The 25171-nt window shown below is 37.8% G+C and overlaps 1 protein-coding gene across 13 annotated transcripts in view; it reads left to right on the top strand.

The window, feature by feature from the left end:
* DLG2 (discs large MAGUK scaffold protein 2) overlaps positions 1–25171 on the top strand; it is a 1926133-nt gene that overhangs the window by 1207963 nt on the left and 692999 nt on the right. For all 13 annotated transcript variants that reach the window (XM_053670841.1, XM_053670838.1, XM_053670836.1 and 10 more), the window contains one exon: positions 14187–14240. In XM_053670841.1, the coding sequence (XP_053526816.1) occupies positions 14187–14240 (54 nt within the window). The remainder of the gene's footprint in view (positions 1–14186; positions 14241–25171) is intronic.

Raw genomic sequence — 25171 nt, 5'->3', positions numbered from 1 at the left:
ACAAAAGGCAAGAGCTTGTTATCTTTTTATTTTCCTCTTTTGTGTGATTTGCATTTTCTTTGGCTGCTGGTCTTGTGATTCCTGTGCATAAGCATCTGGAGTCCATGAAAAAGTAGCGCCAGGTGCAGGATGCCTTCTCATTATTCCACTATTGCTCATTGTGAAATGTTTGTGTTGACTGAGCAAAATGGGGCACTTGCACAGATACATGTTACTGTACAACAAAGTAAAACCCATTCTCTCCTACTCCCATTTTTTCTCACCCATTGCAGAAATTGCAAAAATAAAATGCAAGATATTTTTGTTAGAGAATAGAAAAATAGATAGTTGTTCAGAGTTAATAATACCTCCTCCAGGTAGCAAAGCTAAATTAAAATGCATTTGTGCACACAAACACACCAAATTCTCAAAACCTTTAATAGACTAGTACTAGATATGCTATATTGTTTAAATTTCATTTTGATATTTCTAGTGAGCAGAAAGATGCCCGAGGAAAATGGAGTCTCTAATTTTTATTGTGTGTGGAGACCCCCCAGATATGTTGCACAAATGCTGTTGCTATAGCTCCTCTGCTGAGACAACCGCTGCCCCACTGCTGCTGCTGCTGCTGCTCCTCCTACCTTCCTTCCTGTTGCTAATCCTTCTTGTTACAGTTTTCAAATAGTGTCAGCTAAATTCTTTCTCATTGCAACTTTGCCAGCTAGCAAAACATGTTTTGTAAAAAGATTTTACTTATTTAGTTTTAGAGAGGGGAAGGGAGGGAGAAAGAGAGGGAGAGAAACATCACTGTGTGGTTGCCTCTGGCGTACCCGCTACTTGGGACCTGGCTGCAACCCAGGCATGTGCCCTGACTGGGAATCAGATCAGCTACCCTTTGGTTCTCAGCCAGTGCTCAATGCACTAGACCACACCAGCCATGGCACAAAGCAGATTTTAATATCCCTATATTATTTATTTTAAAAAATTGGACTTCAAAGAATTAAAGTGGCCAGGATCAGAAGTGGTTAACTAGTAAATTACAATCTGGTAAGATTAGAATCTCAGTCCAGTGCACTTTTGCTCTGAGTCAGAGTTTTGGTAACTTGGAAAATATAGATCTGAATCCCTGCTCTACCAATTGCCATCTTGGGCAAATTGCTGGACTTCTCTAAGCCTCAGTTTCATCCTTTATAACATTATACATTATACAAATCTTTTTTGGGTTGTTGGCAGTTTTAAAAAGATACTGTGAGTTAAATCCTTAGCATAATGACTAACTGAAGAAAGTGCCCATAAGGGTTGTCATTACTAATGTTGCTAATTTTTAATATTATCCCAAATGTATCCTTTTATAAATTGAGTAGTGTCTTTATATATGATCTCATTTGCTTATCAAAGAAGCACATGAGGGTGATTAAGTAATAACTTATAATGTCCATTTATACATGAACAGGAAGTTTCAGAGAGATTGTATTAATTGGCTAAGATCCTCATATACCTGAAGAGAAATGTCCTAAAGCCAACTAGATGACCCAAATCCTAAACTCTACCACTATTTTTATTACATTTAAAATTAGGTTAAAGTCAGGAATCATCCACTCCTTATTGATAATTGGAATAACCTTAGAAATAATAGAGGGTTAAGTGAGCAGACCAAATTCTGTAAGGGCACAGCAAACTCTAGAAGCCTCACCTACTGACTCCAATTGCAGGGCTTGGTAGCACTCATCCAATAACATAAAAGCATAATGTACAAATGTTTTTGTTGAATCCATGAGGACAAGGAGTAGTCGTGAGATGTAAGGTTGCAAACAGTATATTCATAAAGAAGTTATCATCTTCTTTTCTGCTGATTTAGGAAATTCATTATAAAACAAACAAAGGTTCCAGTGTGTTTGGGTTTACAATTCCAATGGACGGAGCGTCTGAGAGAACAGAGCATCAGCCTGAGACTGTCATTTTACTCTCCAACTTGTGAAGAGTCCTCATGCCCCAGAAAACACCTCCTTTCTGCCTTCTTTCTCTTCCTTTCATTCTTCTCTCTACTTTCCTCTCTCTCTCTCATGTAGCCCGCAGCAACAGATAATATTCCTCTATCCTGACTCTGAAACATACAGTTGTAGCATTATCCTGGGCCCAGTAGGAGATAAATAGGCAAACAGCACCCTCGTTTTGCAGAATAACTGAGGGTAAGAAAGCCATTGGAAACCTGAGAAACCAAGAGTAACGTACACACTGCCACTCTGGGAAGCTAGAACTGCTGTGGGGCAAGGAACTGGTTGGCATTTTGGGCCCAGAAATTTGTAGACTCTTGGCTGTAGAACAAAGAGTTCATTGCCTAGTCAGTGACAACATAGAAACACATCTGCAGAATATATTCCTCGGTACCAGCAAATGCTAGCAGTATTTGGCCAACCTCTATTTTTCTAGTCCTCATTCATTCCTCCCTTTTATTTATTCTGTTTCCATCTTTTTTTCTTATTGAAAATAACTCCAAATAGAACATGTATTTTGAAAAAAAATGGGTAGAATAGAGATTGATCAACTTATAGACATCATTGGAATTTAAAATAGGGGGAATGGAACTAAAATGTTCTTTATTCCTTCTGCAACCGAGCCCAATTGCTGTCTGCTAGAGGAAGGTCTTGACACATCTGCCAGACCCAACGTGGGTATGAGTACCTTATAGATGACTAATAATTAAAAAGTAAAATAAACTCACACCTCTTTTGGGTCTCTCTTCCTAACATTTCCACTCATACAAAGGAATCATTCTAGATATGAAATGTTTTAAGAATTTCTCCATGGCTTAGCCTGCAAAGTTTTAAACTTGGAGTGTAGGATTAAAATATGGTTGGAAGAGGAAATAAGTGAAAGATGAATTTAGATGTTAGGAAAATTTTTTTGAGATAATGCTGTAGAACATGGTGAAAGGCAAGATAGAAGACCAAGACTGATGATAATTTGCTGTTTCATCTCACATCTTTTTTTGAAAAAAATTCTTATTTATTCCCTTACAGTTGTCCCAATTTCCTCCCTTTTGTCCTACTCTGCCAAGTTCACCCTTTGCTCCCACATTCAATCCCCACATTGTTGTCCACGTCCATGGGTCACTCACACGTGTTTTTTGACTAATCCCTCTCCCTTCTTTCCACCATTTCCCCCACCCACTCCCCTCTGGCAGCTGTCAGTCTGTTCCCTGTTTCCATGGTTCTGTTTTGCTCATTAGTTTATTTTGTTCATCAGATTCCTCTTACAAGTGAGAATTTATGGTACTTGTCTTTCACTGACTGATTTCTTTCTTTTTTTCTTTCTATTGCATATTCCATTGTGAATCCTTAATATAGAAGATACTTTTTGTCATTAATTTCATGGTCTTGAGTCCATAAAATTAACTGATTCATTAGCAAAACAAAATATAGGCTGTAAACATAGAACAATAGGATTACACATGGATTTTAGGTGCCCTTTCTCAGACATATAGAACCTGTCCTTTAGCCAATTAATAAGAAGCCACTTTATATACCGTTGTTTTTTTTTTTTTTAATTTTACTCTTGTCTTATTTATGCAGGCCTTTAACACATTATAGCTTCTAACTCTCTGTATCCGAATATAAAAGCAGACATCATTGCTTTCCAGAAGGAAGAATTGTATAGCATCACAGGTTTCTATTTAGTATTTCCCAGCAAGGAAAAAATGTATGAGCGAAATCAGATCCTTGATGAGACATAGATTTTTAGAGCCCATTCTTTTTACTCTTTACTCCTCAACTACAGACATAAAGGAAGGAGGTTGAGTGACTTGACTTTCACTGCTACTGAACTTGCTGGATCTAAAACTGGGATTTCCTGACTACCTAGTCCGGCCATCCTTCTGTCAGGGACATAATTCCTCAGCGGGGTGGTGGCTACTTCCACAGAGATGGACTTTCTGAATCTTAATAACCATGTAGCAACTATTCGAGATGCAAGGTTGACTCCATTATAAATAACTGAAATATTATTTATTTATTAAAACAGATGATTGTGAAATAAAATATAAAACTACTACATAAATTTTTAAGATAAGACATGGCACTTCAAACAAATGTCTAGTTTTAGATGGGTATTTTGTGATATGTCTTCCGAAATGTTTTAAAAATGCATAGGATACCATCTTAGTTCTCAGAAGCTTTCAGTCCTTAGCTTTCCACCAAATCTTGGGCTTCCTCCTGCCTCTCCAGTTCTGAAATGTGCAGTGGGAAAATAGGCTAGTGCAGGGAACTAGTTGCAGCTGTGTTTTGGCTCCACACAAGGGTGATAATACAATGAAAATATAGATTTTTTTGTTGTTGTTAAAAAGAGTGAGCCTTTCCTCCACTGGTGTTAGTCTAGTGACCTTGAGCCAGTTATGTTGTAGGTTCATGCCTTATTTTCCTTATCTGTATAATAACCATAACTATAGCATGTGAATCCATAGGCTTGTTATCAGCAATACCAGGCAGTGTGTTACAAGAGCTAGTTACGAGAGGGTAACATGCAAGTAACCCTTTGTATCCATTTGAACTAATCTGTTAACTCATGTTTTCTCATGGATTCTATCTCTTGTTGTTAAAGCTTTTTGTTCCATGGGTTTAAAAACTAGTAGCAAATACCTTTTGAATATATTGTATTCCAAGAAGTATTACGAGTATAGGTGGAGGTGGCTGGCAAGGAAATGAAGTAAAATGAGAGGTATACCCTCAAAACAATTACATTTTCAACAAGAGGGTAAAAAATATCACATGTGAACCACTTAGCCAACAATATCTTTAAGAGCAGAAGGAAATGTTCACTATGAATGTTAAGGCTTGGTTCTTTCACATAACACCCATCCTTTAATATTTATTTATAATATTTATATCATATAAATATATAGTGTATATTATATAAATAGTATTTACTTACAATATTTATTATAAATATTCTAATACTTATAATTCATTGTGAACTGAAGTAGTATAAAGATAGATAGATGGAGACTTGCAGTGAGGATTAAGGAAACTTTCATGGAGAGTCTGGGACTTGAGATTGTCATTGCAGGATGGATAGGCTTTGGTTAGGTAGATAGGAGAGGGGACCATGATTGATTCAGGATGTGGGAGAAGGAAGAAATGTAAATAGTGACTTTATGGCAGGCATACAAGGTGTATGCCTGATGGGAGAAAAGATGAAGAGTGAAGGAAACTAAATAGCAATTATTTACTGATCTGCATGCTACACAATACATAGGTTCAACTTTAGTCTGATGAACCAGGTTATTGACAGGTTGCTCACAATTCTGGTACCTATGTCTGGCAAACACAACTACCCTGCTAACATAATAGTTCTTTGGTGGCTTAGTGAAAAGGAACAGATGGTATCCACGTGGATCTTTCCAGAAATAGCACCACAGGGAGTGAATCAGTGAATTAAGCAGGTAGGTTATTGTGGCGTGGGGCACATTGACTAAGTCACATCTGAAACTTGAGCTACTGACTCCATTTTTGTGTGTAATCTTCAGAGAGTACATACACAAATAAAGCAGTTGAGGTTATACAGGCTCAGTGTGAATCAGTGGGATTTATGGCATCATGGAATAATGGGGAGGAACAAAGAATTTAGAATCAGCAGATCTGAGTTTAAATCTCAGCTCTGCTTCTTTCTAGCTTTCTTACTTTGGGAAATTCACTAACTCCCTTTGGACCTCTTTTTACATATCTATAGACAGGGGAAAATTCCATAATCTCTCGGGAGTTTTGTGTGGAGTAAACAAGAAAACACAGGTTATAAAGCTTACCATAGGCCCTGGCTGGTGTAGCTCAGGGGATTGAGTGTGGGCCTTCGAACCACACGATTGCGGTTCGATTCCCAGTCAGGGCACATGCCTGGGTTGTAGGCCAGTTCCCAGCGGGGGACTCACAAGAGGCAACCATACACTGATATTTCTCTCCTTCTCTCCCCCTCTAAAGATAAATAAATAAAATATTTTTTTAAAAAGCTTACCATATTTTCAGGCACACTGTGGTTGCTTGCTTGCTCAATCAGTGCTAATTCCCTTTCTTCTTCCTGTGAGAATTAAATAATCTAATGTGTGTGGTCACAATTTATAAATGATAAGGTACATTATCAGTGGTCAATCTAACATAATTATCAATCTGAGTTTCAATGATGATCTGCAGACTTAGCTTTGGTGAGTCTTTATTTCAGCCTTCTATACTAAGTGCAAAGAGACATGTGCAGAGGGGACAGGATGAATGTCTAAAGAGATTTCATCCTAACAGTACAAGCAATTTTAATCTCTTATTTCAAGTGGAATTGATTCTAGAGAAAACATATTTAAAAAAAAAACCTCTCTTTGGCTCTGAATCGCCAGTTTCTGTGCCTCGTTCTCCAGACTGCCTCATCTTTGGTGCACTGGGGATAAAGAGGTGTCCAATTCAGTCTGAGGTCCTCAAGATATCAACCATTTTCTGAAAAATATTACAGAACCTCGTGTTGCAAAGGAGGCTCAAGCAGACATGTTAACACTTGAACCCAACGGGAAGAAATACTTGTGGTGGATCTTCAAGGATCAGTGAGAGAATGTGTGTTGATGAGAGCAGACTTCTGGGTACTTATAGGATTTTAATATAGAAACAAAACAATGGTCTTACAATTGTAAAACTTGCCCACGTAGGCAGAGACAACAGTGTGGTGATAGTCAGAAGGAAAGGCAGGTAGGGGAAGATGGATGTGGGCAAAGGCGGGGGAAATGGGGCCAGAAAGAGATTCTGCCTGTGATACGGGTGGTATGTGCACAATGCACATATGTGTGCAGATGATGTTTTGTTCAGTTGTATACAAGGAACCTGTATGGTTTTGAGAACCAATGTCATCCCAATAAATTCCATTATAACTAACTAACTAACTAAATAAATATCTCTAAAAAGTTACCTACTTTGGAGTTAGACCAGTGGGATTGACCACTGGCCCTGCTATTACCAGCTGGATAAACTTGGGAAAGATACTTAACATCTCTGCCTCATTTTTCTGTAAATTGGGGATATATTATATTTATTATTAAGGAAGTTCGGGTAAGCAGATTTGGACCAAGTTCAAGGCAAACATGAATCTACCATTCTTCCTTCCTATTTTCTGAGCTAAACCGGTGGCAAGTTACATAGGTAATCATCAGTGCATTTTGTTATATGCTAGGGAGAGTGACCAAGGTCTTAGCTTCCTCCAAAATTGCTTCCTTGAGCTATCCTGACATAGCCATTAACCTAACAGTTAAGCCTTAGCTAGCCAAGCCTTCGCACTCACTCTGTTCACTTACCCACCCATCAGTTAGTGTCCTCACCTGTAACATGGGTGCCCTCTGTCACTGCAGGGTAAGGGCAAACAGAGTGACAAGCCAGTACCCTGTGGTGCCACTATTGGTGGTGACTCAGAGCTATACAGTATTGATCTCTACCATATTGAACTATGCCCACATGGTTGGTCATGTAGAGACAGAACATGAAAAGAAGAAAATCTAGGAAAGCAAAAATAACCACAGTAATAAATAAAATAGCCTTACCTTTACAGAGCATCTCTCTTTCACCTCACATGCATTATTTCTCCAGCTAACTTCTTGGGAAATAGGTTAACTGGAAAATAACATTGCCCCATTTTTTTCAAGTGGTTTGCAAGAAATTAAGGGACCTAGAAACCCTCTGAGAACTAGGGAATTGAATCTGAGTCAGTATGGCGAGAAATTTCTCTTCAGACTGTGAAAAAGAAACTAACAGCTTTCAGGGCAGAAGATAACTGCATTTTCATCCTGGTAGCCTGGAAAAACTCAGGAGCAGGAGCTGCGGGTGTTTCCCAGCACGGTTCCTGGGGCTACAAAGACATGGACTTGAGTACTCAGAGTACTCAAGAGTACTCTGGGACTCAGAGTACCTGGTTGTGGTACTCTGAGATTTGTGACCATAGGCAAGTGACTAAGCCACTTTGACCCTTCCTTTCTTTATTTTCTTTTTCATTTCTTCTTTTTTTAAAAAATGGAAATAATAATAATATTTTCCTTAGAACATTTTGAGAATTATATGCATTTATACATCTTTAATATTTATCACAGTCCCTGAGACGTAATAAATTCAATAAATGCTTAGTGGTTTATTATTGTTATTCTTATTACTATTATTCTGTTTTCAGTTTTAATGCTAAATAATTGTGAGATCTGGGACATGCCACTTCCTTTCTCTCTCTCCATTTCATATTTGTAAAATGAAAAGGCAGAATTAAATAATCATTAAGATCCCAGCCTTAAAGTTTTGTGACTATAGAGTATATTTGTTCTTCATGTTTTATTTGTCTTCTCTCATACCACTATCAATAATATGTCCTTAATCAGATATTTTCCAAAAATTTTCTTTGGAGCTTACAAAAAAACAATCCCGGTGCAGCCAGCCTGGGTGTGCCTGTGCCCTTAGCTTCTCCTGGATCTCGCCTCCTACACGCTGTTCACAGGATATGGTGGGCTCAGTAAGGGAGCCAGAGTGAGGAGGGGAGGGTTCAGGCACTAGCAGGATCAAGGTGGATACATCTGATGTGAGCTGGTTCCCAAGCTGTTGGTGAGCAGTGAAAATTAAAATCCAAAGAGTTTTGGTAAAGTCCGATTTCATTGGGAGAGGCAATACAGCATGCCTATCAACAGTGGGAGCTCCAAGTCAGATTGCTTGGGTTTGAAGATTCTCCTTCTATCATATGTATAACTCCGAAGTCGTTTGACCTATCTTTTCACCTGTAAATTAAGAATAAAAGGAGTTGTCTGATTGATTATCTGTGGATTAAATAAATTTAGGGATATAATAAGTGCCATGTAAGTACTTGCCCTTATTGTTACCTAGACCAGTGTTCATGTATCAGGAGATTTGGGTGTGTCTGGGTCATGGTATCATGAGATTCTAGATAGTGATGCTTCTCAGCCCAGCAATCGCAGGTTCCAGGTAAATCCTTCAATGAAGAGTAGGACTCTGCCAACCCCTACGGGTTTGGGGCTCCAGCCCAACATTACGGGGAAGAAGTAGAGGAAAGAAAGGGTTTCATTCCTGACAGAGAACTAGACTGTAATTTAGAAAATCCAGAATTAAGTCCCCCTCCCAAAAACATCATATTTTTTATTTCCAGAATGAGCCAATATGATTGACAGGTTAGAGAGAAAAAAATCTAATGGAAAATAAGGTTATTCTGACTTTAATCCTTAGCATTTCATTTAGTACTTAATGTTAAATATCTCATTTCATACCTAATTGAAGATGCGGGTAGTAACCCCAAATTCTAGTTTCCTGGTTAGGATCAAGGAAGGGTTTGACTGCTAATATGGCATTGTGTAGCAGTCAATCTAAGCAGCTAAAATTTACCATGAACTTCTGGGTTCTCAAGCTCATTCTTAGTGAAATCATGTATGTACACAAAATGGACTCATTTTAAAACTTCCAGTGGCTTCCATTTCATTTCAAATTGTCATGCCATACTGCCGATAAAAGTCATAGGGCCTGTCCTTTAAGGCTGAGAAGATAAGCTGAAGATGCTCAGCCCCCAAAGCAACTCTTATTATTCTTACCATATTTTACCTCCTGTTTAGCTTGGCCTGTTGACAACCACCTACCTTCTACTTGCATGCTTTAGGTCAGCTGAAAGTCCTGCCCCATCAGTATTTTTTTACTGGTCAGTCCTCCTATATCTAAGTCACTTGACCATGTAGGCTTCTCTCCTTTTCTATTTTGCTTCTTAAAAGTTTAGGCATCAGCCTGGAGTTAGGCTGATGTCAACTCCCCTATCAATACCTTGCTGGCAGAGGCTTCCTCCTGGAAACTGACCTAGTGACTACTTACCCATTTACTCAGAGGCATTTCTCAGATTTGGCACTTAAAAAAAATCAAGAAGTAATCACGTTAATCAGAATCAATGAATTCCTTCAAACATTTGCTTTCATTTTATCTAACAACAGAAGTTTAATTTTTCCCAGTATAAACAAGGTTATTGATACAATATACAAATATTTGGGTATTCCATGTAACCCAAGGACAAGAAGGTGGTAGAATTCATAAATAACTTGATCTGATAATTCAGATTTTATTATTAGTCTCTGCTTGCTCCTTGCTTCTTGCTTCTCTATAATTATTCTTCCCTCTTTTTGTAAAGTTGCTTTCTCCAGATGGAAGAGAATGTAAAGTAAAAGACAAGCCATTTACATCTTACAGTTTGTGGTACCCAAGATAGATTAATTTTCTTAAGTCTTAAGTCTTAGTTTGCCTAGATTTGCATAAAATCAAGCCTTGAAACTTCTGATTAAAAAGGATATATTTTTATATTTGTTACAAATCTTTTTTCAATTAAAGGAAATAAGCACATTGAAGGGGGTTACTGGAATCTGCCAAGTTAGCAGTTTGATTTAGGGATTCAATTAAAGAGGATATCTAATATGGAGAAAGATAATGTGGGGATGGTAGGGCAATGTGAAGTGTGGAGATAAAGCTTAGAAGGAGCCATCAGAGTAACTGAATAATTGGTTTTAAGACTCAGAAACTAAATGAATCAAACTAGGCATGGACTCACATGATTTCAAAAGTGAGACAAGAAACAGCAGTCAGGGTGAACCAAGGGAAGATCTGAAATTGCCAGCTGGTGAGAAGAACACACTCCTGGGCTGTACTTAGAATTCTACTGTGCTCTGTGTTATTGCCACTTGATTTTTATTCCCTGATGATACGTGCCTTTGACTATCTAAAAGATTCCAGGAAGCTTCTGTAAAAATAATCTGGGTGGACTGTGAGGGTCCTGGAGCAGAGCAATGGGGGGCCTCCAGAGAGCCTGGTTTAGTAGCGCAGTGGCATAGTGTGTTATTCAGAGTAACCCACCATGGCATCTCTTTGCCACTTGCACCAGGGAGCTGCGAATGTCACATGTATGTGATGTGTGTGTGTTCACATAATTTACACATCCTGTATGTTCATGCATTTTTAGTGATTTTTATAGATGTAGGTATAATTGTGGCTTCTGGAATGTAGATTCTATTTCAACATTCACATTGTACATATCCTAGAATTATTAAATAATTATTATTTTATAAAAGCTGAATAGTTATGTAATAATGACTAATTAAAGAAATAAGATAGTGGACATTGGAAAACTAGTCACAGTCATAGTGTTATTGGTAACTAGAGATTTTTGAGTTTTCTTAGAAATGTTCTCCAAAGCTTACACAGCTTTTTATTTCTTTCTACCCTCATTTATACTTTATAGATACATTTAGTCAATAATTCCCGAGTATTTACGGAGGTCCTTATGTGTAGCCAGGTGCTGTGAAGAATTCTAGGGAAATATACAATCCTTGTTATTTTCTAAACTTACGAGTCTGAGTGGAAAGACCAAATTTACATGCATGAGATGGAAAATAGCAGCATAAACATGCAAAACTGATGAGTGGCACTGTATGGGAAATGGATTTGTGTATAAAGTGTGTTCCCAGACTGTATTAATACAATCTACAAGGAAAAAAATAACATAGGTTGAAAGCCCCTAATCAAATCAATACATATTTATTGATCATACTATACTAGATAATAAGGTGAAATACAATGAATGGGTGTGTTACTCAGAAACTTAGTGAAAGGCACCATCACATTCTGGTGTCCTGGGAACAAATTAGAAAGCATAGGAGAGACGGCATCAAAAGTAAAAATAAACAATAACAACAACAAAAGCCACTAAGGCATCTCCAGATTGCTTTCAACATCTAATGTGCAAGACCTTGAGGCATCTCTTGCCTTCAGGGTGGCCTTTGCTTTGCTGAGGTCTTGATGGTACTCTAGCTGGAGATCTTCAGTCACTGTGAGACTTTTGTGATGAAGCCACGTTCAGGGGTGTCCAACCCTCAGGCCACAGCCTCCACGCCCATGTGGCCTAGGATGTCTATGAATGCGGCCCAACACAGAATCAGAAATTTACTTAACACATTATGAGATGTTTTTGTTTTCATTAGTGTCTGTGTATTTAATGTGTGGTCCAAGATGACTCTTCTTCCAGTGTGACTCTTCTTCCCAATAGATCCTGGGTCATAGAGAAGTTTAGAAAGGAAAGAATGGATTTTGAAGTTAGAAAGGCTGCTGTTAAATCTCAGGTCTCATTTTCCCCGAGTCTCATTTTTCTCATTTATAGCATAGACATAGTGATGATAATGCCTCAACAATATGTTTTTGTGGAGTCTAAGAACATATGTGCATAGCCTTATACATGGGCAAGTAGTATGCATTTAATAAATGGTAATTCACATAATGTAATCAGTTCTTTGTTAGTGCAGTTATAGCCATAAACAGCGTTGAAACCTCTGGAGTATAAACAGTTCACAAACCATCCGATGATGTATCCTCACAGTAGTCCGTCTTTAGAAACACTTACTACTTATAATATTTAACATAGATTCTGAAATTTTAGTCTACAAACATTCAAATATACCACCTCATTTATTCTTGAAACAAACTTTTGAGAAGGTAATTATTTCTAATCCCATTTTACAGAGAAGAAGAACAAGGTGAAGGCCTCACTTGCCCCCAGATCACTTATACTAGGAAGTTGCTGAGCCCTCAAGTCACATAATTAGAAACTTGATAAAACAAACTTGAACTCAGGTCTTCTAATTCTAAACCTCATGTTTTTCTCCCCATGCCACATGCCTCTTGACAAACACTGGTATTTTTTTTGATGTCCTATGAAAACTATCTTTCTTCAAAGCCCCCTTTACCCACAAGGTATTTGCTCTGAAGAGTTAATGAATACCCCTGGCTGGTGTAGCTCAGTGGATTGAGTGTGGGCCTGCAAACCAAAGGATTGCAGTTCAGTTCCCAGTCAGGGCACATACCTGGGTTGTAGGACAGTTCCCAGCAGGGGATACACAAGAGGCAACCATACATTGATATTTCTCTCCCTCTCTCCTTCCCTTCCCTCTAAAGATAAATAAATAAAATCTTCTAAAAAAGAGTTAATGAATAAACCAGGAACATCTAGCTAACTCACTATGTAGACATGCAAACCAGGGTTATGTTCTCAATACCCAGGGTCTTTTGTTAAAACGTGGAATTTTGTTTTGTAAAATCTGCTGGATTGCCATTCATTTTCTCATGCTATTGGGATGTCATAGGCACAGATTGACATGAAAAAGCTGACAACTCTGTTCACTCCAGAGGGCACATCTAATAAAATGTCCTAGAAGTTTAGTACTTGCCAAAAACACTATGTCGTATAGGACAGCTCTCGATTATTCATGCTGAGGTATTTCCTCTATCTAAATGAAATCTGCAGTTTGGGAAGGAGATTAAAGATCCTTCAGGGGATGAAGGGAAAGTCGCTGTGGAAATTCTAGAAACTCAAAAATAAAGATAGGTCTATTCAATATTCATGAAGTCAGATTGGTTGATGCAAATACAGATTGCAATCTCTTATTTTTTAATGACTTGGCGTGTAGCTCTCCTATATCAGTTTCACACAGATTCCTTCTCAACTTTAAGGCAAATGACTGAAGTTGATACAATTTTTTAAAAAGAGAAAGTTTAGCATATCCAATATGATTTTCTGCCATCTTTGACTAAGTTTTCATTTTCCATCTAAAGATTTCTAAGGTGTGCTATCAGAGGTGTGTAAATGACAAAGAAAAGATATGACAACAGCATGTATGTCAGCATCTATATGACAGCTAAACATACATGTCTCGAAGTGAACTCTTCTATACTTCACATTAAATACAACATACTCTCAAAAGACAGTGTAAAGGGAAGGGTTGTAAATGTTGATTTAGATTTAATTTTGCTTCTTAGAGTGGGAAACCAAATGGATTTAGCACAGCCCTTTTAAAAAGGAGATGTTACCAACTTTACTTCTCACGCAATTTATTAGAAATCTTGCCTTGTAAGCATAACAAATCCTCATCTCCTGCTCTGTCAGATAAAATTTAAGAAAAAACGATTATACATTCTATTGCTTACTCATTTCATTATGTGGTAAATATAGCAAACGAATATTTGGAGGATGTCAGAACTTGGAGCTATTTCATTTTTTCTCCCACCTGACACACTGCCCATACGGGTCTTCAGGGAACACTGCCAAGCTCTTCTTCGTGAGTAAGTTCACGAACTCTCAGAATGCAGTACTTGTAACTTAAAAAGTTTTCTACTTCTGTTTTTCAGGCCAGTCCTGCTCCTATAATTGTCAACACAGATACTTTGGACACGATTCCTTATGTAAGTAACATTTGTATTGACTTTCTTTAAAAATTACATACAATGTAATCAGCTAAATTGAATATATATTTAGTTTTACTCAATCCAGATAATTTTATGTAATGGTGTGTAGAATGAATTTTGTGAGGGTTTTTTTTTTATATTTGCTAAATCTCAGCTTAGTCATGTAAACATTTTTCTCTTTTATTCATTGTTTTGTAAAGCACAAGAGCTTATCATGAGGGAAAAAACATAGCTGATTGTGTTCAAATAATGTTAGTTTCCTAGGTGGTCCACTGAAAAGAGATTGAATTGCACATGGAAGAGATGAACAGATTTCTTTGGATCCCTTAGTAAATGAATACTCAAATCAATTTCTGTTATAGGTCTTAAAACATAAGTAAGTGTCAATGAATATTTAGTGGATTTTTCTGGACTTCTAACAAGAACTGGAGCAATAGTTTTGTGAGTGTGAAGGCATGTGCAATAAAATGTATGGTCCTGTAAAAGCATGAAACATGATATGATAGGATCTGTCAGACCAGTAAAGCCTGAGATTCTATACCTGAAATGAAATCACTATGATGGCCAAAGTTCTTGACAGCACAGTCTGGTTAAACAAGGAACGTTGGACAGGCAACAGGCCATAGTATGGGTGAGTGGTTGACATTATGAAAACTCAGCAAACCTCTGTAAGTGGCCCTTAGCTGGTGAGTAGAGAGTAGTGATTTGGGAAAATGGTACAGGTACACATACATGCATACAGAGGGTTTAAAGCAAGGAAAAGGATTGCAGGAATAATAGATATAAAAACAGATTTCTGAATGTTGGTTAAATGAGTACAGGATATAAACCACTTAGAAGAATACCTTGCACAAAATAAGGGCTTGGTAAATATCAGCTACTTTCAGTCTTAGAGCAGCCTCAAATGTTTCAACCTCAAATGTCTGCAAGGGCCAAGCAGACAGATCCAGATGCAGACCCAGAAACAAGTGAAGCAATGGGGAACAAAGCCTTCCAAATGGGGCAGTTGCTACTCAGCTCCAGTGGGTTAGTACCAAGGAGAAATGGGGACCGTGTGCTTTCAGACCATCCAATGGTTCATCAGAGCTTGGAATTTTGCACTTTGATGTAAAAGTCTGAAAATTTAAATACAAACAACTAATTTTCAAAGGTTCAAACACTGTGCACCAAACAAAGTGTAGTTTCTGGTGCAGAGGCTGCCCTTTGGGAGATGCCTGCCTCAGAGCACCCAGAGGACCTGAGCGGGTCCTGCAAGCTGCAACTCAGCTGTAGGGGAGCAGAGTGCTAGAGCTGCAGTGCAAGGTGGGGACTTGATCACAGGAGCAAGTGACTAAAACTGGGACACAGGGTCAGGACAAGAATAACAGCAAAATTGATGTAATGCTGAGTCACCTGAACTACTGAACTAGGGCTTCTTGAATTTCTCTGAATAAGAGCTGTTTGGGGTCAGACCGGAAATGGGGTTAAGCTTCCCAGCAAGAATCAAGTGGCCCCAGCTGTGGAAAATAAAGGACTCTGTTAGTAGGAAGCAAAATGATGCATTAAGAACACAGCGTCCAGTATTCTAGTTCTCACTCTTTCTTCTTTCTTTCACTTACTTGATGTGGACCCCGGCTTGTGGGGTCCACCACATTGTGAATGAGGCGTGAGAAATTCACATAGACTACCGAGTCCTGTGGAGGAAAAGGGACAGTGTGGTTTTTTCTCTCAAGAGGAGAAAAGCCTCGGCCCCTGTTGTGACAGGCCTTTATTTCTTTTCTGGGCACATTACATGATGGTCCTCATTTAGTATGCACAGGTTTGCTTTAGGTGGTTACCTTTTTTAGAAAACAAAGGAGCCAATCACATCACAGAAGAATATTTGCAAATGCAAAGGAAAAAGTGGTTGAACTGGTTACACTGTATACTGGGGAGTTTTAGCACACACTTTAGGAAGTTACAGTAAGTGCTTGCTGTCTTAATTCAAGGTGAAGGAGTTTTAGCAAAAGCAAGTCTTGTAGCAGTCTAGGTACAAGGCAGGCTTGATTCCCCATGGGAGAACCTATCCGTGGGTGTGGGTCCTGTGAATCTCCGAGTGGGAGTTGGGCCCATGCCACACAGAATGGTCTCCTATACTTACTAAACATTTATATTGGGATTCCTGTATACCTGGCATTGTTCTAAGCACTAACAGATATTAGCTCATTTAATCCTCATAATAACCCTATGAGATACGTACTATTAATTTCTCCATTTTATAGATGAGGAAACTGAGCCATAAGGGAGTTAACTAACTTTATCAAGGTTTCAGAGTAAGAGGCAGAGCCAAGAATAAACCTAGGTAGCCTGGCTATAGAGTTTGGGCTCTTAATACTGGTCATGCTCCTTTCTTCCTTCCCTCCCATGTTTTCTGACTGTCCACTCAGGAACAAATTTTCCTTGCTTACTTACTCCTTTGCTACATGTAGTTTTTGGTAGAACACTACTCATTACAGAGGCTTTAGAACTGTTGAGGCAGAGATCCATGTCTATATTAAGGAATCCAATATCTTTACTATAATAAACCTTTTTTGTATGCATCAGCAAAGCAAATGAGCAATGCTTTGAAGAAGCAGACACAGAGCACAGAAATGTATTTTTATAAGTAGGACTGCTTTCTTGGGGTGGATCTATATTATTTTAAAGTCTTCTACCAAGGTTTCCATGGCTTACCTGCCAGATGCCCTCATGCACAAATAATTTACCAGTAGGATTTGAGAATTTTGTACAGACATGCCCAATTGATATCCCAACTAATGAGCTAGTAAGGTCACCCACATAAAATAAGGTAATCAAACTGTTTTCATTCTCCTAAATATCAACTTTGCACAAGACTTTGAGTTCCTCAAAGAGCTTTTCTCTCCCCTGCCCTCAACTGTTTTATATTTAATGCAACCCTCTTTGAGCCATCTTGAGTTAGAATCTTTAAAGAATTTTTCTGAACAGCTAGGTATGGTGAAAATGTCTCAATACTCATGGCAGTGTGTTCTTGGGTAATTCACTTAATTTTTCTGGATCTAAATTAATCTACAAGACAGGAATTATATAATACCTACTTCAGAAGTGGTTGGCTATAAGAATAATGAGATCATGTATGTAAAATAATGCTTTGTCAAGTTTCAGTTGCTAAGGATTTATTTATCATTTTATTTGATAAATGTTTATGAAGTAACACCTGCTAGACCTCAAGAGAATGGCTAATATGAATATTATCCCCTATATAGAAGAAACATGACTACATTATCCACTAAAAATGGCAGATTTAGTGCACAGACATTCACGTGGATATACTCTGGGTCTTAGCGTCAGCCGAACTCACCCCTTTTTTCCTGACCCACTGGGTAACCTTGAACAAATCACTGTTCCTTTTACAGTCCATTTTCTCATTCCCCAGTGCTCTGTGCTTTGTTTTCCTCTTTTATTTCACATGTTCTAGTTGTTCACATAATTTCAGCTCTATTTAATGAAAAAATGATTTTAGGGCTCCCCAGAGCATTTCAGTCATGTTGCATAAGAACATTTCCTTCTTTAAAAACATTACCTAAATGACAGATTTTAACATATATTAAAATCCTCTTCAAAAATAATTTCATTACAAGTAAATGTATTAATTTTGCAAATTACCAAATTTGATTTTAGAAAAATATGGCCCTTGTGGAAATGATTCCTTGGCACATATGCCAACAGCAACTGAATAACTCAAGGAAATCAGTGGTAAAAGGAAATTTTAAATAAGTGTCAAAGAAGGGTCCAACAGACATTTTAAAAGATTTCTGCTTTTTTAGGAAGATAAGTTAAAAATATTAGAGCTTTTAAAGTTCCTGCCATTAACCAAGGGGCCACCGAGTTTCTTACATGTGAATACTTCAAATAAACTCATTTTTGTATGATATGATGATATTTTAAGGTTGTGTAGGACCTTACATGTGCCACAGTCAGTCCTTCATGCAAAATAGGAATCCCCTATATGAAACTTTTTATTATGGCATCCACTATGCAGTGAGACAGTACTACCCAGAGTTTGTCATTTTGGGGTTATGACCTGCAACCACAAAATCAGTGGCATATAACAATAAGCATTTATTTATCCCATAAGTGTTTGCTGGTTGGCCTTGTCAGCTGCTTCAGGCTGTAGACTACCAGGTTGGCTGGTGCATCTCTGCTTCACATATTTCAGTATGGGGCCCAGTATTACTCAGAGGATGCTCTTTCCATTATGATGGCTGAAACACGAGAGGACAAGCCCAGGATGTTAGCATCGTTAAAGCCTCTGCTCACATCACATCCACTAACACCCCACTAACAAAACAAGTCATATTGTCAAGCTCAAAGCGATGGAAGGAATGAATATTTGCTAAACCAGAAACTAATTTGCCATACCAAATCTTTGAATACAAGGGCCAAGAAACTGTGTGTGTCCCTTTTTGAGGAAAAAAATGAGTACAACAGAAGGAATCTTACACTTTAAAAATATTAGTGGTTCAACGATAATAAACAATGAAAGTTTCAGCAAAGCCTGATTAACTAATACAGGGAATAGATGTCTTTTTTATTAAGGATGTCTAAGGGAAAATAATAATAAATAAAAGAAACATCTAGCAAGTACTGGCAGTACAAAGACTTTACTTAGTGTGAGACCCTGTTGTCTCAAACCTTGTTTCCAGAAGTAGAAATAATAATGGAGACAAGGGAATTTGCTCCAGAAATTCCAGGACTGTGGCTTGGACAACCTCCTGAGGAAGTGAGAGAAGAGAGGAGAGGAAAGAAAAAAAGGAAGAGTTAAGGTATAAAAAATATGAGAGGGTCCTTTCTAGAGGCTATTATGCTAAGTGAAATAGAGATAAATACTATATGATTTAACTTATATGTGGAATCTGAATAATAAAATCAGTGAACAAACAAAATAGAAATGGACTTAGATACAGAGAGCAGACTGACAGTTGACAGAAGGGAGGGCGGTTGGAGGACTGGGTGAAAAAGGTGAAGGAGTTGAGAAGTACGGATTGATAGTCACACAGTAGTCATGGGGATGTGAAGTACAGAATAGGGAAATAGTCAATAATATTGTAACAACTATGTGTGGTCCCAGGTGGGTTCTAGATGTATCAGGAAGAACAGTTTGTAAAATTTAAATTAATACCATGAGAGGGTCCTTGGTAGTATCACCCATTGTGTTTGCCAAGAGCATTTATGTAAAAGTTATTTGAAAACAAGCATAATGTTTATAATATTATGAGAGAGATTTTATATAGCAAGTTTTAAGTGTTAAAGGTGATTGGATGCAGCTGTTAAAGGCTGACAATGTGAGTGAAGGTTTGTGAGGAGGGAGAGGAGAGAAAAGAAAGGATGACATGAGTTCAAGGATAGAGAGAAGCAGCAAGGCTTATTTGGGAAGCAAAGAATGGGCCTGAAACTAAGAGGAGTTGTTAAGCAGGGTACAGATGGCACTTCTGATGGATTCCAGCAACAGGAAGCTGAAAGTGAGAGTTCTCTGAGGAGGAGGTTGCTGTATTGCAGAAGTGGGATGACCAAGCACTTGGTCATCAAGGTAGAAAGGCATTAATTTCTCTGAGTTACTTTGTGCAATAACAGACCCTTGTGTTTTAGGCTACTATTCACTTTTAATTGGCTAGTTTTCCAGTATTATTCATGAAGATAAAGAAAACATAATCATATTTCTTTCTTTGAACCTTCCTGACAGTGATTAATAATGGCAAGGTATTTTGGAAGAATTTACTGAATTTACTACATTTATCCCTCACCCAAGAAGTTTGTTTCTTTTTGTAGTTTTTCCCATGAACACTGTTAAAACTATATTGTTCACGTTTGTATCTGTTGGGAATGTTGTATAAGTGAGAAATGAAAAACCCTTACCTTCCAGAAAACAGCTTAATTTTGGGCTTCTTCATGCCCATGAGACAATAGGAATTTGGCAATAGAGACGAAGCTATCAATATTTGTTCCAGAGTAAAACCTAGCCAATCTAAATCAATTCCTCAACTGCCTCAATCAGCAGATTCCTTATGCCTCCACTTGTTACTTTGCTCTAAAGGCAAAATGTGGAACATAATAGTGCCTCTCAAATATTAATGTGAATAAAAACTACCTGGAGATCTTACAGTGCAGATTCTGCATTTAAGATCAACAGGTAGTGGGCCTGGATGGGGCTGATGCTTAACTGTACAATATAACACACTCTGAGTAAATAAAGAGTCTGATGAGAAAGACTAGCCTTTGTATTCAGGAGCACCTGGTTTCTAAGCCCATCTCTGCCAGTAAGTACTTAGGTGAATTTTGCTTAAGTCAAATTATCTATGTAAACCTGTTTTATCATTTGTGAAGTGGGGGGTAATAATATTTGACTTGCCAGGATTGTTATGAGTACTCTTCCTAATATGTAGAAAGTAGTTAATAAATGTTCATTATAAGATTGGGGTATACATGTGCCTTTAATAAAATAAAATATTCTTTTTTATTTAGTTATTTTTCAAGTACAGTTTTCTGTTTATTTCTCCCATCCCAGCCCACCCGCCCCATGTACCCCACCTCCCTCCCATTTCCACCCCCCTTAGTTTTTGTCCATGTGTCCTTTATACTTGTTTCTCTAAATCCCTCCCTTTTTTTCCCCTTGAATTCCCTCCCTTTTCCCCTCTGCTCACTGTCCCCTTGTTCTCTATTTCAGTGTCTTTGTTTTTATTTTGCTTGCTTGTCTGTTTTGTTGTTTAGCTTCCTGTTAAAGGTGAGATCATATGGTATTTGTCTTTCACCATCTGGCTTATTTCACTCAGCATAATGCTTTCCAGTTCCATCCATGTCGTTGCAAAGGGTAGTAGTTCCTTCTTTCTCTCTGCTGCGTAGAATTCCATTGTGTAAATGTACCACAATTTTTTCATCCATTCACTTACTGTAGGGCACCTAGGTTGCTTCCAGCTCTTGGCTATTGTGAATTGTGCTGCTATGAACATTCTTTTGATTTAATTTTGACCTGCTGAACCAAGAAAGCAGAAGCTGGTTCAGAGACAGGGCAGGTAGCAATTATGTAGGACCATGGCTTACTTACATCTACATCTCTGCTTCTGGAAGCATGGCCCGTTGACTAGCAGCATCATTATTACCAGGGGGCTTGTTAGCATAGAATCTAGGGTTCTACTGAAGACCAACTAAATCAGAAACTGTGTTTTTAACAAAAATTCCAGTGATTTGCATATTAAAGTTTAAAAAATATTGGTCAATATGACAGAAACTGTTTTTCCTATTTAGGTCCTGCAGCTCCTCTTTCACTCTTTTACCTTAAAGCATATCTATAGAAAAAAAAAATAAAGATCAATTCAATTCAACAAATTGGCACTTAATGACAAACTACTGTGTTGTGTTGGCTTTGAGACTGTTCTCCAAGACTAGCTGCAAGCCTCCCACTTAGATCCTTAAATTAAGGGCCAGACTAAATTTTATTTTAAAATATAAAATTAAAATTCAGTTTCTCTGTTGCACTATCCACATTTTAAGTGCTCAGTAGCCAATGCGGCTAGTGGGTTCCATATTCGACAGTGCAGATTTAGAATATGTCCATCACTCCAGAAAGTTTTATTGGACAGAACTGTTCTAGATAATAACTAATAGGAAGAACTAGAAGGGGAAAGGGAGATCATGTTTATCAAGAAACCACTATATTTTAATATATTACCTAATTAATCATTGAAACTATCTTTCCAACTTTTGAGAGGTGGTTTCCCTTCACACTTTTTGGAGTTGAGTTCTTTTATGTCTTTCAAATAGTCCCCACTCTCTTCAGGAACTGTAGGAAATGTTCATGTGAGACACATGGTCCTTGTCCTCATGACCCTTCAAAGCTTATTAACTTTTAAAATTCACATAAATGATAATACAGAGGCAAATACAAGCAATTATTGAAAGCTTTCTTAAAGTTCAGTGATTCTCCCATCATTTTTTAATGAAATTATAAGTCTCCTATTTATACTAAAATGAATCTTTAAAAGAATCAAAAAATTAGTAAAGACCTGACCTCCTTTCCCATTGGCAAACCCACTTGAGTCTTTCTTCCCTGCAGCGCCCTTATGGAGAGCTGCATTTAATCCCCTTTAACATTTAAAACTTGCTACATACATCTCTCATAATATTATAAAACTATTATGATTGTTTTCAAATAACTTTCACACGAATGGTTTCTTGACAAATACCTGGGTGATACTACCAAGGATCCTGTCATTTTATTAATTAATTATTTTTTTATTTTAATTGTTCAAGTACAGTTTTCTGTCTTTTACTTCCATCTCAGCCCACCCCCCAGTCCCCCATCATTTTATTAATGTACATTTTATTTTTAATTACAGTTTGCATTCAATATTCTTTCATAGTAGTTTCAGGTGTATAGCATAAGGTTAGACAATCATATACTTTACAAACTGTTCTTCCTGATACATCTAGAACCCACCTGGGACCACACATACTTATTACAATATTATTGACTATATTCCCTATTCTGTACTTCACATCCCCATGACTACTGTGTGACTATCAATCTGTACTTCTCAATTCCTTCACCCTTTTCACCCATTCCTCCAACTGCCCTCCCCTCTGTCCACTTAAATGTGAATAACTCCTCATTCACTGGAAGCCCCCATGTATAGGTTTGTTACACTGCACCTAAGGTGGGAGGCAATGGGAAAACCCACCAGTTGTCTAAGTGGAGAATGTGATTGATGGGTGAGAGTCACCACAATGGCCCTTCCTTTTAGTAATGGCTCCTCTGATAGCACATATGTGACTTATGTATACTTGGTCAAAGAAGTCACCACCATCTAAGGAGCCTGGCCTGGCAGAGCAGGGGTAAAAACAAAGGGAAATAATTTTGAAAATAATGTGTGTATAGTTTCTTTATAACATTGCTTTTCAAGATGCCTTCTATGACTGGGTAGCATCAGATTCCACCAGGAAGATTATTAGAATTGCAGAATCTCCAACTATCCCAGATCTATAGCATCAGAATCTCTGAGGCTGGGACCCAGGAATCTGTGTTTACAAGCATGCCAGGTAATTCTCACACACACAAAAGTTTGAGAGATGCCAGTGGAAGCCTAAAGAAGCATTGGATGCTGGGCTGAAGTGGGGGTGCAGTCTAGGATAGGAAATATTGCATATAATAAAGACAAAATAGAACTATATGATTTACTAAAGTTCAATCGTAACACATTTAGAATCAGTCTGAGCCAGCATTTAATTCTAGAGTTATTATTGTTGTTGCCATTGTAGTTGTTTAAATCACATGGGATGCATTTAAAAACATTGACTTTAATAGTCTAGTGGAGTCTACTGGATAATGCATAGAGGTAGCACATGCTGTTAAAACACCTCTTGCCTATCTCTGCCTGGTTCATTCCTGTGCATCCTAAAGGGTTCAGATTGAAGAATGCTTCTTCTGGGAAGCTGAGGTTGGGCATAATGCTCCTGCTGTGTGCTTCCACTTCAGGCTCTCCTTTTCCATAGAAGTTACCACACTGCATTATTTCTTTAAAGGCTGATAGTTCTTCCTAGAGTATAAATTCCATAAGCACAGAAAAAAATGCTCCATCTTGCCCATCATTGTTATTTCTATAGCACAGCACATTTTTGTTGGGCTGGCTGGCTAAAGAAGTGAAGGAATGAATGAATAAAGATGTGAAGAAACTGAATGATGGAAACATGCTGTAAGAAACCATCCCATTTGAGGAATCGGGGAAAAATAGAAGTTTGGCTCTTAAAGAATAAGCAAGACATTTCCAGGCAGAGTAGGGAAAGGCATTCCAGAAAGAAGGAACTCAATGTGCAAAGGTCAGAGGCCTGGCAACTGTCATATGTTCTGAGAACTGAAACATAGGGCAGTAGTATGAAGTTGGAAAAGAGGGATTGATTCTCATTATGAAGATCTTGTTCGCTTGATATGGGACTTGGGCTTTATCCTGTGGGACTTACCAGTAGTATCATCTTGTCATAAATTTGGGAACTTATAGACAGTTTTTTCACCACTAAGATGTTTTTTGTGCCTGCTCTGTGTAGTAGGTATTGTAAATATGTATTAAATAGATAAAGGCATGAAACACTTAACAGCAATGGACTACAAGCTTTTCTTGAGTCTTTTGTATGCTATCTTATCCCCTTGCCTTTGTTCACTCTATTCCATTAGCCCAGAATATCTTTTTCTCCATACCCATCCTTTTAAGATCTCATAAAATTGCTATCTCTACCAGAAATCCTTCGTCAACCATTCTAGACAAAGTTAATGTCTCCTTTTCCTCAATTCTATAGTATGTAATTCACAAGAGTTAGCCTGCTTTAGAGGATGGACTTTGGACTCTTGATTCTAGCATTTACTACCTGGGTAACTGTGGAAAATTAACTTCTCTGACCCTTTTCCTTCATCTGTAAATAGAGTAATAACTGTTTTTCATCAGATATTAATTAGTATATATATTCAGTTATATATAACAGAGATAAAAATAACAGTGCTTTTGCAAGATAGAAACATATTTCCATCACATGAAAGGGTTCATGTGTCTTGTCTAGAAATTGAATAATTGCTCGGCTCCACAAAGTCTTAAAGGGATCCAAGCACCTGATCTTCTTGTTCTTTCACCTTCGAATGTTATCCTTGTGTACACAGTACCATGGTCACATGCGAAGGAGTAGATTAGAAGAAGGACAGAGAGATGAGCATGGTTTCTGTCTTTGAAATATGAGTTTTCTTATATCCCTAGAATTAGAACTTAGGCTCAAAGCCATACCTAGCTGTAATAGGGAACATGCATGTAATTTTTATTCTGGTTACTCTGGGCCCAGATAAAAATTTGGGACTTCAATCACTACGGAAGAAAAGGATAATGAATATTGAGGGACAACCAGTAGTCTCTGCCACA

Source organism: Artibeus jamaicensis, unplaced genomic scaffold, assembly GCF_021234435.1.
Source record: "Artibeus jamaicensis isolate MK-2021 breed Jamaican fruit bat unplaced genomic scaffold, CSHL_Jam_final contig_64, whole genome shotgun sequence".
NCBI classification, from domain to species: Eukaryota; Metazoa; Chordata; class Mammalia; order Chiroptera; family Phyllostomidae; genus Artibeus; species Artibeus jamaicensis.
The sequence above is the reverse complement of the archived record's forward strand: the minus strand, read 5'-3'. Positions and strand labels throughout refer to the sequence as shown.